The sequence below is a fragment of the Gadus morhua genome, chromosome 8 (assembly GCF_902167405.1).
Source record: "Gadus morhua chromosome 8, gadMor3.0, whole genome shotgun sequence".
In the NCBI taxonomy this organism is placed as follows: Eukaryota; Metazoa; Chordata; class Actinopteri; order Gadiformes; family Gadidae; genus Gadus; species Gadus morhua.
The window spans coordinates 20,953,534-20,969,740 of NC_044055.1; the positions used below are offsets into that span (position 1 = coordinate 20,953,534).

At 44.3% G+C, this 16,207-nt stretch overlaps 2 protein-coding genes across 2 annotated transcripts; one reads left to right on the plus strand and one right to left on the minus strand.

Annotated features, from left to right (window-relative positions):
• Positions 1-1,889: 1,889 nt before the first annotated feature.
• rps28 (ribosomal protein S28) lies at positions 1,890-3,941 on the minus strand. The gene is made up of 4 exons (XM_030364040.1): positions 3,838-3,941; positions 3,488-3,535; positions 2,728-2,851; positions 1,890-2,009 (listed from the first exon to the last, which is right to left on the minus strand). Exons 1-3 carry the CDS (start codon positions 3,874-3,876, stop codon positions 2,729-2,731), a joined length of 210 nt encoding a protein of 69 aa, XP_030219900.1. The 5' UTR covers positions 3,877-3,941; the 3' UTR covers positions 1,890-2,009; position 2,728.
• A 964-nt stretch (positions 3,942-4,905) lies between these two features.
• Positions 4,906-8,784, plus strand: si:rp71-39b20.4 (potassium voltage-gated channel subfamily V member 2). The gene is made up of 4 exons (XM_030364039.1): positions 4,906-5,746; positions 5,907-6,540; positions 6,832-6,957; positions 8,399-8,784. The coding sequence occupies exons 1-4, from the start codon at positions 5,196-5,198 to the stop codon at positions 8,714-8,716; spliced, it is 1,629 nt and encodes a 542-aa protein (XP_030219899.1). The 5' UTR covers positions 4,906-5,195; the 3' UTR covers positions 8,717-8,784.
• Positions 8,785-16,207: the final 7,423 nt, after the last annotated feature.

Here is a 16,207-nt window from a genome sequence, read left to right on the forward strand (position 1 = left end):
GAGAGGCACGCCCATCTTAACGGTCACCATCTTCATGATTTGTGCATAGTAATCGGCTCTACATAGCCTGGCACCGCCCACCTACCTCAATTTTCATTTCACTTCAGTACAAATTAAATGAAGTACGATGGTCTGGTAGGACCAGGCTAGGCTCTACAGGTGAACCTCGAAAATTTGAAAATCATATTATTTCAGTTATTAATTTAAAAGGGGAAACTAATATATTATATAGACTCATTACATGCAAAGTGGCACATTTCAAACCTTTTTTTGTTATAATTTTGAAGATTATGGCTGACAACTTATGAATACTCCAAATAAAAAATCTCAGAAAATTAGAATATTTTGAAGGGTTCCAGATTGTAGGTTCAAAGTGTCACACTCTAATAATTAATTAATCCAAAACACCGGCAGAGGGTTCCTGAGCCTTTAAATGGTCTCTCAGTCTGGTTCAGTAGAAATCACAATCATGGGGATGACCTGACAGGAAGGAAAGCCTCCAAAGATAATTGCAAAATGAGTTGGCTGTTCTCAAAGTGCTGTATCAATGCCCAGGGAGCCAGGAGAGTGAGTGGGGTTGAGCGGGTTGTTCCTGTGATGGTCCTCACTGACAATGAGGACCATTACAGGAACAACCCGCTCAACACCACTCGGCTCCCTCTCCTAGCCAACATAGCTCCTCCACACATCCGGCGAGTAGTCCTCGCTCAAAGGATGCTCCAAAAGACCAAAGACTCCCCTCACCTTCCAGTTCACATGGACATTTTCAACCCACCCACTGCCCGACTTCCATTTAGACGACCAATTTGGAAGAACCCACCACTAGCTGATCTCACTGTCGTATTTCTCTGGTCCTCCACAGCCTGTGTGGAATTTGGGAGCCATGTCATCTGCTGGTGTTGGTCCCCTGTGCTTTATTAAGTCCAGAGTCAACCAGGAGATTTTGGGGCTTTTCATGCTTTCTTCAGCAGACAAGCTTTATGGAGATTCTGGCTTCATTTTCCAGCAGGACTTGGCACCTGCCCACACTGCAAAAAGTACCAAAACCTGGTTTAATGACCATGTGATTACTGTGCTTCATTGGCCAGCAAACTCACCTGAGCTCAACTCCATACAGAATCTATGGGGAAATGCTAAGAGAAAGATGACAGAATGCAGAAGACTGCTATTGAAGCATCCGTGTCTTCCATTAACACCTCTGCAGTGCCACAGGCCGATATCATCCATGAAATGCCGCATTAAGGCAGTCATTCATGCAAAAGGGGCCCAAACAAGTACATAGGCATTATTGTGGTACTTTTCAGAGGGCCGACATTTCGGTATTTCAAATTTTATTGATTTCATGTTTAATTTTCTGAGATTTTCCTAAGCTGCAAGCGATAATTATAAAAGACTTGAAATATTCAAATTTCTGCAAGTCTATATTGTTTCACTTTTGAAGTTGAATTACTGATAAACCTTTTGCACAATATTCTAAATCGAGTTCACCCGTTTATGGACCATTTTCTAGAATGTCGAGCATACCATGTCCTGCTAAATAAAGGCAGAATGCAGAGAACCTTCTGCAGCTGATAACATTTAAACTAGTACCTTAACAGTTTTAAGAACTGCATAAAACATTTGTGTCCAATACAACATTGCCTTTTGTGTATCCATTTTCTAATTCATTATTTTTATTGGCCGGAATAAAGGCTAATTTGTATCCAACATTTGATTTAGCTTCATACCATTTAACCACAAGGTGATGTAGACCCAATATAATTCCAATACTGTACTACTACCGATGATAATTTAAATGCCATGATGTACGTGATGCAATTAGAGTGCAACGTTCGTAGTACAGCCACCACATCTCAGGATGATCAAAAACAGAATGCCACAAGACTCAGTCTGTTATCTGAATAACCACATTTATTTCAAAACATCTGAACAAATGAGGTGTCGATCACTGCAGGGCCCAGGAAGGTCTGCTCCTCCCCAGTGGCCAGGCACCTCACATCTTCAGAGACCTGGGAACAGGACAGCCTTCAGTTAGCCATGCTCAAAATGTAGGCTTCTAAAAACACATTTAGGAAAGGCTGAAGCTCAAGTAAAACAAGTTATATTGAAGGGTGTTTAGCCATGTGCTACTAGGATTTAGAAGCACATAGCTGAGGTTTTGCAGTTTGCAAACAACTGAATACCCCTTTTCCCCTGTCCAACAAAGAAGCTACTGAATACCCCTAAGGTATCAAATGGGCTCTTGGGTATTCAAAATGATACCGTCAATGACAGCAGGGGGTCAAAGTGTCAAGTGATACAATAATAATGTGTATTTTATTATTTAGTCTGTTAATGTCAAAGCATAAACAAGATAATTATGATGAAAACGTGTGAAAAATGGCAGGCTCTATGTTAAGAGGACCTGCTCCATATGCAGCTAAAGGGATCACTAAGGTAACCAAAAGCCGATTCACATTTGAATGGGCTTATACACTACTCAAACAGACTCATTAATATTACTTTTCCTCAGAATTCTACACACTCAATCTTTAAATGATTTGCGGTAGTAAGTAGTAGTCAAATTTTGTACACGAGTGGCAGAGAACAGATGACTAGAGCAATGACTAACATTTTAAGAAACTATTGAAACGTGACACACTGGTTCCTTTTGAGATCCAATTACTCCACTCCTAAAACTGAACATGTGGATTATGAGTGGAGTTCCAGGTGGACTTGGCGTCTCACCTTATCGCAGCCTCCTAGCCTCTCTTTCAGACTCCAGAAGTGTCAGCACATCGCCCTCTCTCACTGGACCCTTCACGTTCCTGATGATGGAGCGGTTGCTGTCATCCATGAACTCTACTCGGACCTGCAAGAGTAGAACAATCATTACAAGAGGGCAAAAATAAAAAGGTGGAGATTCTGGCCACACCACATTGAATATCCAGTTTCATAGTCCATTGGTAATATTAATTAATATGTGGTCAGTGGACAAAATAGCACTGTCATAATATTCTGCCTGGTTCTGTGTTTGATCGGTATACCAAGAGGCAGGCCGACTACACAGGGTTAAATTAATCCAGTATTTGAGTTTATAAATACGAGAGTTGTGGCAGAATAATCACAGTATGACAGAATATAGTATTATGTACTGTAGATTTATCTAGCGATTGGGCATGGCATTTTCAATACAAGGTCCAAGTTCTGATGGGGTTAATATCTATAGACCATATTTATTCATATAAAAACACAAGTGTATGTTTGTTGGGTTTAATGTACGAGATAAAAGACTGCATTGCAATAATATGGTTCGAAGCTTTTTTCTAGTTAGCACAACGGATTTCCCGACAAGATGTAGACAAACGCTTTTAATGTGTTCAAACGGATAAATCCATTATCAACGTCTTATGATCCAGTTTGATTATTTAAGAACAGATTTGCATTATTTTAGCACCTATTAATTCGGGCAACCCTTGTACCACGTCTAGCAGCTACAGTAGCATACCTGTGTACACTGTCCCTGGGAACCGGTTCTTCCGAGCACCTTGGTGACCTGGAACACGAGGCATTAGATTAGTACAACCACAATAAAATAAGGTTTTGAAGGTAACGGAGCAGATTGGCGAGTGTCTCTACAGCAGAGCTTCAGCACGCTAGCGGATAGCATGGAGCTACTTGAGGGGCATGGAAAGGCCTCCATGATGTGGTACCGTCCGGGCGGAGAGCACTACAATTTAACCCCCAATAAAAGTATGCAAGGTCAACTCCCATCGGCTCAATTGGAAGATTAATTGTTCATGGTAAATAATTGCATTTGTTATTGCAATAATATTGCGAAAATATGCATTTTCTTACTCTGGCAAGCTTGATCGGCTGCACGCGGCTGGCATCCATGTTGTCAGGTTAGACCGGAAAGGAAGTCACGTGGGGTGCGGAAGGTTTATATTGTAACTCCTTCCTTGAATTAACATTTTACAAATAAAACCCTCGCAAAATAAAATTAAACATTAAACTTAGAAGGCTTCAAACCATCTTATTTCAAACGATAAACCGAATTATATTGCAGAACATTAAAATATTGTAAAGTGAATAATCTTTATTCCGTTAGTGACTTCAGACTATACCATTCACGAAAACTGAAGGGCTGTACCATTTTATAACTCGAGTTCGAAATAAATCAGATTTTACGCCCTGAAATGAAATAAGGCATGTTATGTTCCTCAAAGGAGATATTCAAAACTGCTATATCCTGTTATTTCTACAATATTATATATTTGTATTCTTGAAATGAAAATTAAAAATTAAAAAAAACCTAAGAAGCGAAAAAAGACTAGTAAACATTTCCTTAACAAATCAGAGTAATTAAGACATTTAATTTCTCAATAGTCATAATTGAGTGGTAACATTAAGTTTCAGATGTGAAAAAAACTAACATGTGTGTGTCTGATGATTTTGGGATATTACATTTTGAGTGTGGAATAAAAGTCATACTCTGGTGTTCACATTATTAAAAGACATCTTCAAAACTTACTTCCGGTCCATTTATTACATTTATTTTCCTTAGATAATTGCATTTAGCACTGATACCTTTCATGAATCAAACCTTCATGAATATATTACTATTTATTATTTAATTCTAGCCTTTATTTATTACGTATATTCATTTAATTAATTTGTTTATTAATTCATTGATGTATTTGATTGTTAATAATGATGTCACGCTGCATTATTTCAGTCTGTTGTGTCTGTGCTTCACCATAGAATAAGTACCTGCAGATTCCGACTGAACAGTAAGCTTTTAATAGCCTTGTCAGCCATGGAGCACCGGGCCACCCCTGCACTCTGTGTGCCTGGCCTCTTCTCCCAGAACTCAAAGCTCTCTAAATTCCACGCTAATCCTCATGGACAGTATTTTTAACTTGCGTTCAGACAGAAAGAACAGCAATAGGATTAGAGCACAGTGAGGATGAATCCTCAACTCACACTGTTGATCCTCTGAAGGGCACGGCAGACAAACACGTCGCTTTTCCTCTCCATCTCTTCCTACTTTGTGCATGCTTGATGGCCCCAGCCGAGGAGAGGACCTGGTCCTGTCTGAATGGGATTCTCTTGGGATAATTTAGGTGAAAAATTGGATGGATTGACAAGACCTAAACTCCACTACATGAGGATCTCTGGATTAGAGGACATTTGTCACTGCAAGTAGTTGCCAAATGGAGCCTCCAAAGCCCATGAAGAAAGCCCTGAAGAAGCGTCGCTCCAGTCTCTTTGCCAGCATCAAGCGAGAAGTCAGCTTCTCCCAGAGCGTCGAGGAGGACGACTTCCCCTTCTCCCAGGACAGCTCAGTGAAAGCCTGGACCTCCATGGACGATCTGGATGTCTCCTTCACCGAGAACAAAGAGAGCGGGCAGGGGGCCAAGGACGGCGGCCGGAAGGAGCTGAAGTCCGCCCTACGGCAGCCCAACATCGTCAACGTCAATGTGGGGGGCAAGGTCTTCCACATCCCCAAGCACCTGGTCCTCCGCTACCCCAAGACCCGGATCGGGATCCTGGCGCTCTGCAAGGACCCGGCCAAGCGGCTGACCCTCTGCGACGACTTCAACTTCCAGAAGAACGAGTTCTTCTTCGACAGGGACCCCATGTTCTTCCACTACATCTTCCACTTCTACTGCAGCAACGTCCTCTGGGTGATGGAGAGCCTCTGCCCCATCAACTTTGAGGAGGAGGTCAAGTTCTGGGGCTTGAGGATGAGGGACAGCCCGAGGTACGTAGCTCCGACGCCTCATGTGTTCAGCTGTGTAGACACACCTTTGACTTTATGTAATTCCGTTGTGTCGTTTGGCTGTCCGGGTTGGCCGCCTCAACGACTGATCTATGTCATCCACATCTATGAAAAGAGACGATTAACGTGTGTATCGTCACAGGTGTTGCCGCATTCTTTTCGAGGAGAAGGTGGACGACATCAGGGATCAGCTGAAGGTGAACCAGGAGCTTATCAACGAGATTAAGCCGCACCAGGACGACGAGGGCTACAGGAAGATGTTCCTGGGGGGCCTCCGCAAGCCGCTCTGGGACCTGATGGAGAACCCCTACTCCTCGCTGGCGGCCAAGACCTTCGCCGTCTTCTCCAGCCTCCTGGTTCTCATCTCCATCGTGGCCATGACCTTGAACACGGTGAAGGAGCTCAGGGTGTACAAAGTCTACGGCAAGACCTACATGGAAATGGTTGAGATCTTCTCCATCCTCTTCTTCACCCTGGAGTACTTCCTGCGCCTGTTGACCACCGCCGACATCAAGCACTTTGTGAGGAGCACCCTCAACTTTGTGGATCTGGCGGCGGTGCTGCCCTACTTTCTGCAGATCGTTTTCGAGCTTTTCGTCATCGATTCGGAGAGCGCGGGCGCCCAGGAGGACCTGAAGACCATGGCCCGGGTCAGTAAGGTCAGCAAGGTGCTGAAGGTGGTGAAGCTGATGCGCATCTTTCGCATCCTGAAGCTGGCCAGGCACTCGACGGGGATGAGGGCGTTCGGCTTCACCATCCGCCAGTGCTCCGAGCAGGTGGGTCCGACCCCAGGACGGGGGAACTGTGTTTACCATCACGATTAATAAGTCTCTTGTTTTGATGGAGCATTTTGGATATGGACAAATCTGGAACTACAGCTGTCCACATCCAAAAATACCTTTGGAGCAATTTATTTTAGAAACGTATCCGATGTAATTATATAAATGTATTCGTAAATATTTGTGTATTCTGTTCCAGCTAGTGAAGCGTTCTTTCAACAACGATCCCAATAAGGGGACATTCGTCTTTATACACATGTTCTTCTCCTCCCCTGTGTGGGGCCTCAGGTGTGCTGTCTGTTCCTGTTCATCGCCATGGGCATCTTCACCTTCTCTGCCCTCATGCACTCTGTGGAGGTGGACCAGCCGGGCACGCCCTTCAGCAGCATCCCCGACGCATGGTGGTGGGCCGCGGTGAGTCCCTCACACCCCCTGCCCCGGCCCCCAGGGGCAGGGTGTCTCTGGGGAGCTGGGGAGGGACCCCGGGACCTCCAACACCTGGAGACACACAAACAAATACAGAGCAGGCACAAGGATATGCACACACACCTACACAAAGGATACACACACACATACACACAACGATACACACACACTCAAGGATACACACACACACACACACACACACACACACACACACACACACACACACACACACACACACACACACACACACACACACACACACACACACACACAAACCTATTATTCCATAAACTCTTTGGAAACCAATTGATTAGGACGCTGGCCTTCCTGCTGGTTAAAGATGGACTTTAGGTTCATGTGTCATTCGGAAGCAACTCTTTTTCTTTCCCCACATTGTTTCATTCATAAGCACGCCAGTCATAAGCATGTCTGATTCTTTTGTGCATCAATTCAATCCATTTGTATTTAAGGTACACACTAGCTATAGGGCTTACATGATATGGGGCTTACATCTAGGGGTAGGATTTACAATGCTGTTACATAACACACCATTAATGGGTGGAAGGAGAAATTAGGTATCGGACCGTTGTGTGAGAAGACAATCCTCAGCCGTGCCACCGAAATGATTTGTTTATGTTCCCATGGCTTCCTAATAAAGATTAGGAAGTCTCAAATCCCATTGGAAAAACATATCTGTTGGTCAACAGTACACTAAAACGAAGATAATCCTTCAATCTTGCTAGTTTGAGACTTAAGATTCTATGCCTGTGTGCTGTGTGTTGCATCGTCCATGTATCCCCCCATGTTTCTTCCCCTCTGATTCGGTGACATTAGGTTTGCCTCTAGCCGTGGGGTAGCAGCTGTTGGGTTAACTTGGTCTAATCCTGACTAATGCGCTGTAATGCGTGGCGTTTCTGACCAGACACACTGATTTCATTCAGGGGATGGAGGGAGAAGGGCATCGGTATTGTTCCGTATCTCCAGTTGGTCCAGCTGCTTCTCAATAGTGTTTATACATTGTTTATGTTTACCACGCTGCTACAGGTCTACACATACTTCCTATGACGCAACCAGATCTGCTCGTCACAATGCATCTGGATGATCCACCTCATGTCAAGGGCCAAAACTGATTGTTAAACTGATTATTCCGGCCAAAAGCGTTTTTTACAAAACGTCTCCTTCTGCTGGGATAAATCTTGCAAGGTGGTTTGTTTTTAATTTGACGAATTAGTAAGCTAAAAAATACAATATAGCATTTCTTTCATTTTGGAAATGGACATTTGGCAACAGATAGCCTTCTGGGAGGGTTGGATTCTGGATTGAAAACCCCAATCTCTACCCTCTAGAACTCCTTGAGCATGATGCCTCGCCCCTACCTGCTCCTATTTACTATATAACAGAGATCCCTGTGCGTGTCCCCCCCCCCCAGGTGAGCATCTCCACGGTGGGCTACGGCGACGTGGTGCCCATCTCCTACATGGGCCGCTGCGTGGCCTTCGGCTGCATCTCCTTCGGCATCATCCTCAACGGCATGCCCATCTCCATCCTCTTCAACAAGTTCTCCGACTACTACGCCAAGCTGAAGGAGCAGGAGTACACGCAGGCCAACGTCGAGCGCACCTTCAAGCTGCGCCAGCGCCTGCGCAGGAAGTTCGACGGCTGCTTCGAGCCGCCCCTGGAGGACTCGGACGACGAGGTCCACTACCGGCCCGAGGGCAGGCGGGACCTCCTGCTGGCCGGGGACTGAGGCCGGCCGGACGGGCACCGGCGACCCACGGCGACGTTGACCCTATAAGGCCTTATCCCCCCCCCCCCCCCCCCCCCGCCCCCCCGGGGAGGACGGGGGGTGGGGTGGGGGGGGGGGTGAGAAGGTCTCCGGCCTCTCCATCTGCGTGTGATGACACAGAGCCCACGGGCCGGAGGAGCAGAGGGTAAACAATCAAATGGGAGGAGCAGAGGCCGAGGCAGATGAAGATAAGCCTTAAGCCCGAGATTTAGCGCCGCCACACGCCACCCGGGATGGGACCTCCGTCAGACAGACGGAGGCCATCAGCCCTGTGGACGTCCTTTTCTCTGAACAATGGCGTGATTATCGATTAGGTGTGATTGATTTAGAACCAAATACAGCTGACGATGGTGTTCTGTTGGTATCAGGGGCTCCTTATTTTTGATCTGAGAAATATAAATCACATGTATATATGCTACATAAACATATGATACATGTTTTTTTTTATCATATGCACCACTGAGATTGGTTTGAAGTCCATAAAGTCCAATGAAAATGCATTTTATTTAATTTGTTTATTAATCATGGAAAAGGGTTCATGCAGTCTATGATTTAACTACATCAAACTCTTAGAATATCATTCCCGTGATGCATTGCTTTCACCAAGATACTTACCAACTTGCCAAACCTCAATATCTCCCACACCCTGCACCTAAACCTGCTCCCTTGACGCCCATCGTTTCTAACCCTAATGCCAAAAACAGTTTCAGACCCAATTCACATTTAAACCCTTAAGCTAATACCTCCACTTCACTAATTCTAACCCATCATCGAAAATACCTCCAGCAAAGTTCTAAAACCCCACACTAAGATGTCAGTGGAAAAAGCCTGTCACTCTGAAAATCCTTTTAAACTGCATTAAAGGCTGAATAATAAATGCGGCACAGAGGGCATAAAAAAATCCATTTGCATTACGTTGGACTTCAAATATTTACTGATCCAGGGTCATGGTGATATCAGGGTCCTCACTCCTCACGGTTAAGATTTCTCTGAATAGCCACCGACAAGAGGCCAGTTGTTACGTTGTCCATTCTGCATCCGAGGTTGGTATGGGGATAGTTACGCGTACAGCGACATCTTCTGGTCGGAATTCATTACGCCATGCCCGAGGCTCTGAATATTATTTCCTAAACTTTATATGTTTATTTCATCAATTCTAGCACCGTTTATTTTATCCGATGCATTTTTTTTTTTTACTCCTTTTGAGTGTGAGTTAAATTGCGATAGAAAAATGAATAGCAACTTTAAATGGTTAGTATGAGAAGTTTTAAAACCAATTCAAATGTATTCATTTGGTACTTGGTCGAAATTTCAAACCTTTTCTGGATGCGAACTTGTTTTAATTTATTAATCATGATTTAATATGAAAACGAACTAATAGTTTATATTGTTGATCCATATCGTGTTCTAATGACATTAAAACCAAAACAAATCCTACCAACATCTCATATCCCAACTGTATGTTACCTAATTAACATTTTATAAAAGCAATGTAAAGAGAAATGTGGAGAAATGTAGGATGTAGCAATTTAATTAAGAATGCCAAAAGTTCAAAGTAACTACATCATAGCTGTCTTCTTCTGCGTAATGTTTTTGCGTTTGGTTTGCTGAGGTTGCGTTGAATATCCTTGAAATCATCAGTGCCACCGGGGATCTGTTCAAAGTCCTTCCACCCATCTTGATGAGACAAGATAAGCCATATCCAGGGGAAATTGTCAGTGGCACAAACCCTGAGAATGGAGAGATTGTGATATCGTGATGACATTTTAATTAAGCATTTATTTTGTGAGGATGGTTTCACAATGAGCTAATGCTTTCCTCTTGATGTCGTTGCAGGTCTAGAGTATATTTACTAATGGGTCATTCAAACAATCTTTAAAAACTAAAATATATGCTTGGACACCATATAATAATAATCCTTTCTGTTCTTTGAATGACACTCCTAGAAAATGTCTTAGATCTATCTCTATCTATATATTGTGTTTTATTGCCATGTACAGTTAATTAATCAGCCTCTTCTCACCCTTTCAACATCCCTTTGTAAAACTTATGTAAAATGGTCCTACATAAATAAAGATTATTTTACATTACAAAAGGATCCCTGATAGGAAATGAGAGTGTGGGGCCCAGGCCTTGTGTGTGTGACTGCAGAGGCGTCGGTAGATCACGGCGTGACAGGCCTTAATCTTAATGACGCTCCGTCCTTGAGCCGCACGTCCCCGCGGCGCCACCCCTCAGCTCGGGATCGGGACATGCTTTTCGGTCCGCAAGGCCAAACTTCTTCAATCTTCGGAAAAAAGTTGGAAATACATGCAGAGTCAGCAAAATCCCACCTGACAATAGGGAGGTGGGTCTCCCTATAAAGCCAGCACTATACGCTCTTCCCTCTATATTCTCCTTCTCTCCTCTTCACTCCGTCACTTTACATCCATCCCTGTGAGTCTCGGCCAGAGAGCTCGAGTCATGGCGGTGATCAACAGGTGTGTGCTGCCCCTGCTGGTGGTGCTGGCGGCCGCGGCCTGCGTGACCCACGGCCAGGAGAGGATTAAGATGTGCGGTCGAGACCTGATCCGCTTGGCCGTCACGTCCTGTGGGAGCTCCCGGATGCGGAGGAGCACCGCTGAGTCCCAGCAGGGCCAGCTGGCCGGTGAGTGGAGGCTGCTTGTGTTCGGGTTGAATCAGAGCTCAGGTCTCTGCTAGTTCACCCGTGTTGAAGTCTTTCTTCAGATCCTGCAACTATTACTTATGCATGTTTGCCATATGTTCGCACGCTAAGCGCTGTTATTGGCAGAGGACTTGGCATTGGCCCTTTCTCCATGGCGGACCACTGCAAGGACTGCATGCCTGAAGAACCATAATACTATTAGGCTATGGAGAAGAACTGCAGGGACGCTGAGTGGAGGAGGAGAACATTTTTATTGTTCATTAGAGGATTAAAATAGAGCAGTTTTTCATTAGAGGCCATTACAAGTCTTCTGTTCAGCAGATTATCAAAAATCTTCTGCTTTCTGCAATTATGGTAACTCTTGAACTGCATTTCTCTCTACTTGGCTTTCAAACGTTTGTCCTCCTCTCCTCTCTCTGACCCCCCAAGGAGACCATGGCCTCCCCGTCCAGGAGCACCAGGGACCCTCTGGGTCTACCGGTACCCCCTTACAACTGGACCAGAACCCCCAGACCCAGCACCCCAAGCAGGACCTGAAGCAGGACCAGAACCAGGACCCAAACTGGGACCCAAACCGGGACCAGGACCGCCACCCGGACCGGGAGCAGGACCCTGAGCTCTCCCTGGTACCTGGCTGGTACGGCGCACCCTATCGAGTGCGCCGTTCTGCCGGGAGGATCTCTGATGTGTGCTGTGAGAAAGGCTGCAGCATGAGGGAGCTCATACAGTTCTGCTGAGGGCCTGATCCGCCTGGCTCTGCCGCAGCCCCGTGTTTTGTTTAAAGAGCTTTTGGAAAGTTGCCTCCGAAGTTGAATTTGTCTTTCCGCTGTGTGCCAAAGTAAGGAATGTTAGACTTAAGAGTCTATATCGAAAGAGATTTCCTTGATTCAATTTAAAATGTTATTTATTTACCGTATCTTAAGTTATCATGTAAGTCACCATGTGTGGGAGTCTGTGTGGATGATGGTTGGTTCAATCAGCCTCACCTGGCCGAGTCTGACCGATTGGACTCTGGGGCTGCACACCTGTTGCACATTTATTAATCAGTGTGCAGGCTGTGTACAGGTTGAACCAGCCATCACCCCACACTCAGGGAGTGGTCTCCTGCATGGAGCACCCAGGCCATGGGTCATTACCAGCAAAACATACAATAAACCGGCGTAACGTCACCAATCTGTGTCCTTGTCTGGACAAGCCCAATCAAAGGCACCTTGTGGAATGCAGCATTGGCTTTGCTACACCATGCTTGACTGTCCGAAATCTCTTGCTATGCCTTAATAAAGCATCATCATCTATTGAAGTTTTGTGGATGGTTTGATCCAACAGTACTACCTTTCTTGTAAATGGCATATGCATAGGTAACCATATTAATTACGACAATGTGATTCACAATTATGCTTTGCTTATTATGAATACATTTTCCGTAAATGTACTACTTTATATATTGACTCTTGATAGACCTTTTTTGGAACATTATTAAACATAACTCACGCATATGCACACACACACACACACACACACACACACACACACACACACACACACACACACACACACACACACACACACACACACACACACACACACACACACACACACACATTCACACACACAAGAAAAGTGAGAGAGGGAAAGGGAGAGAGAGAGAGAGAGAGAGAGAGAGAGAGAGAGAGAGAGAGAGAGCAAAGGCGAGAATTGAATAATTAATTGTGTCCAGTACAGAGCCACTTGGCGTGATAGCGCTAAATCGGATTGAGGCCAATCCAGGGCCATTCAACCCTATAATGACAGAAATAATCACAGTAACCCATCCACTTCTTTTCATTGGAGGGAGTTCATAATGTTCTAGATGGAAAGTCAATTATGGTTGCGATGATCCCCTACTCTGTACTGCAGCCTGTGTTAAATGAGTCCCATAGTCTATGGGATCAGTCCAAGATAATTGATTTGTTAATTGGTTTTTAGTTTGGGAGCGATGGTTTGGGCTTAAGCACACAATAGGGCTGGCTGTCACAGCGCACATTTAAAAAAAATCTGTATTTAGACAATGTTCTTTGAAGATGAATTTTGTTTCCCACGTCATTATGGCTATGGGATTAGTGGGCCCAATTAGGTTAGCTTAACTGATAATCATCATATAATGATTTGAATTCATGTGAACCCTAATAAGAAGTATAATTTTCTACACAGGTTTACATATATAAATACAAGACAGGAATACATTTTTATATATATCTATAATTGTATATAGTCGTGCAGTAATGAATTCACTTGTATACATGTGCTGTTTATCAATAAATATCGATAAACCACAGAAGCAATGCACTTACCCCCAATATTGGACAGTGACAGAGGTCGGGAAGCCGCAGTGCCATGTTTTGTCCAACAGAGGGAGACAGATGTTTAACTACCGCTTCAACGTATAGCGATGCTCGATTCTGAGATCCTATGATGGTCTCCAAATCACAGACCCTGAATCTTCACGTATCCAGAAATGATAGTGACGACCTGCACCGTCACCAGAGAATACTTTTCGAGGTTCTTTCGTCCACTGAAGCAAAGGCCTAACCTAACGTAAACTAGTACATTAGTATATGGACATTTTCGCTGTTGCTACTTTAGCACTTATCAACAGCGACATTCATACCAATCTGCAAATTTAGCCACACGTAAAGGCGTGCATTTACATGTTCTAAGCCCCCACACAGGCAACCGATAGTGGTGTACGGGTGGGTGTCAATTTGCATGTAAATGAAATAGCTCTGAGGGCTAGTGTTCTCCACTGCAAAAGTGCAAAGGCTAAAATGTGTCTTGTGTGTGTTTGTGTGTGTGAACACAAATGTTCATGTGGATTGGATTTACACAAATGCATTGTTATTGTTATTTGACAAACCACCAGGATCTCCATGTTCGCCACTCAAACCATCAAATCAATGTTATAGAAAATACCAAAATACTTTGGGAATCCATCCCTGTACTTTTCAGCTGGGAGTGGAACATGCTCACGACTAGACGATCATGCGCCTACATATCAACACAGGAGTTGATGTGTGCCAATAAGAAATCAAGGCCAGACATTTGTGATGCTGTCTGTGAAAGCCGCTTCTCATACAAAATAGAACTATTGTTTTGTTTTTGTCTCTTTTACGTCCTTCTCCGAACTCTGTAATTTGTCCCTGAGGCTTTGTTCGTTGGGCGAGGCTGTTTCCTGTCTCATGGTTGAGGCTGTTTCCTGTCTCATGGTCGAGGCTGTTTCCTGTCTCATGGTCGAGGCTGTTTCCTGTCTCATGGTTGAGGCTGTTTCCTATCTCATGGATGAGCCTGTTTCCTTTCGAGGCTGTTTCCTGTCTTGTAGATTAGGTTTTTTTTATATCTTGTGGTCTAGGCAAAAGGCTGTTCACTGTCTTATGATGAGGTCGTTTCCTGTCTTGTTGTTGAGGCTGACTTATGTCTGGCGGATGAGGCAGTTTCCTGTCCCTTTGATTAAGCTTTTTCCTGTCTCATGCGTCTTTTGCGTCAACGAGGCTGTTTCCTTTCTTGTGAACGAGGCTGTTTCCTGTCTTGTGGACGAGGCTGTTTCCTGTCTTGTGAGCAAGGCTGTTCCCTGTCTTGTGGACGAGGCTGTTTCCTGTCTTGTGGCTGATGCTATTTCCTTGTTTCCTGTCTCGGGGAGGCTGTTTCTTGTCTGGCGGTCCAGGCGGCTCTCAGAAGGTCTTAGCACTAGTGACAGCTTCTGGAGCTCTGTGTGATTAGGCAGATCCCGGGGGGGCGTGCGACACAGGGAGACAGCAGAGAGAGGGAAAGAGAGAGGGAGAGTATTAATAAGATGAAGAGAGGGAGAGCTTATTCTTACCGTTAAGTCTCCTCAAATCTTATTTTTCCTTGAACTGAAACTAGTGTGGAGCTATTTTTAGCTCTGTTATTATTAGATTTTATCATTAATTATAGACATTGGCAAGGGAAGATGATAAAAATATTGTGTCAGTGCTCACATTGCTATGATTTAACATTTATGTGCATACTATAAACTATTGGGAGAAAACTCTGAGGGTGATTAAGAGACAAAAAGTTTAAATCTATAGTAGATAGAACTGGCTTGTTCCCAGACAATTTGTTTACACCCGTACAAGGAAGTTCCCATTGATTACTCCATTACCCATTTAGACAAACACATAACAATATGTTTGTCAAAGTCAGGTTGTACCCAGTTGTTTTCTTCTGTTTGAAAGAAACAAACCAAACCAAAAGTAGGATAAACTTGCTCTCTGAAGCAAACTCAATTAATAACTAAATTGCTTTAATCCCCCTGGAGGGCTATATATTCACCCACATGCAATTCATATTTATTTAATCAGGCCATGGGTATGATTTGCACACACACACACACACACACACACACACACACACACACACACACACACACACACACACACACACACACACACACACACACACACACGCACAAACACAAACACACACGCACACACACACACACACACACACACACACACACACACACACACACACACATACACACACACACACACACACTGGTAGAGACGAGCTGGTAGAGGCAGTATGTCTGAGGCTGAATTAATAGAGATTACACTCTTTACATGATGCTGTCTGTCGATGGTTGATGGTTTGTGTGTTTTTTTGTGTGTGTGTGTGTGTGTGTGTGTGTGTGTGTGTGTGTGTGTGTGTGTGTGTGTGTGTGTGTATGTGTGTGTGTGTGTATGTGTGTGTGTGTGTGTGTGTGTGTGTGTGTGTGTGTGTGTGTGTGTTTG

What these genes read in the sequence shown, in the direction of transcription:
- rps28 (XM_030364040.1), bottom strand. Translation starts at nt 3,876, where the DNA reads ATGGATGCCAGCCGCGTGCAGCCGATCAAGCTTGCCAGA. An exon ending in AGCCGATCAAGCTTGCCAGA is followed by an intron (nt 3,536 to 3,837) that starts GTAAGAAAATGC and finishes CTCGTGTTCCAG; the next exon opens with GTCACCAAGGTGCTCGGAAG. An exon ending in CCCAGGGACAGTGTACACAG is followed by an intron (nt 2,852 to 3,487) that starts GTATGCTACTGT and finishes CTACTCTTGCAG; the next exon opens with GTCCGAGTAGAGTTCATGGA.
- si:rp71-39b20.4 (XM_030364039.1), top strand. Translation starts at nt 5,196, where the DNA reads ATGGAGCCTCCAAAGCCCATGAAGAAAGCCCTGAAGAAGCGTCGCTCC. An exon ending in AGGATGAGGGACAGCCCGAG is followed by an intron (nt 5,747 to 5,906) that starts GTACGTAGCTCC and finishes GTATCGTCACAG; the next exon opens with GTGTTGCCGCATTCTTTTCG. An exon ending in ACGCATGGTGGTGGGCCGCG is followed by an intron (nt 6,958 to 8,398) that starts GTGAGTCCCTCA and finishes CCCCCCCCCCAG; the next exon opens with GTGAGCATCTCCACGGTGGG.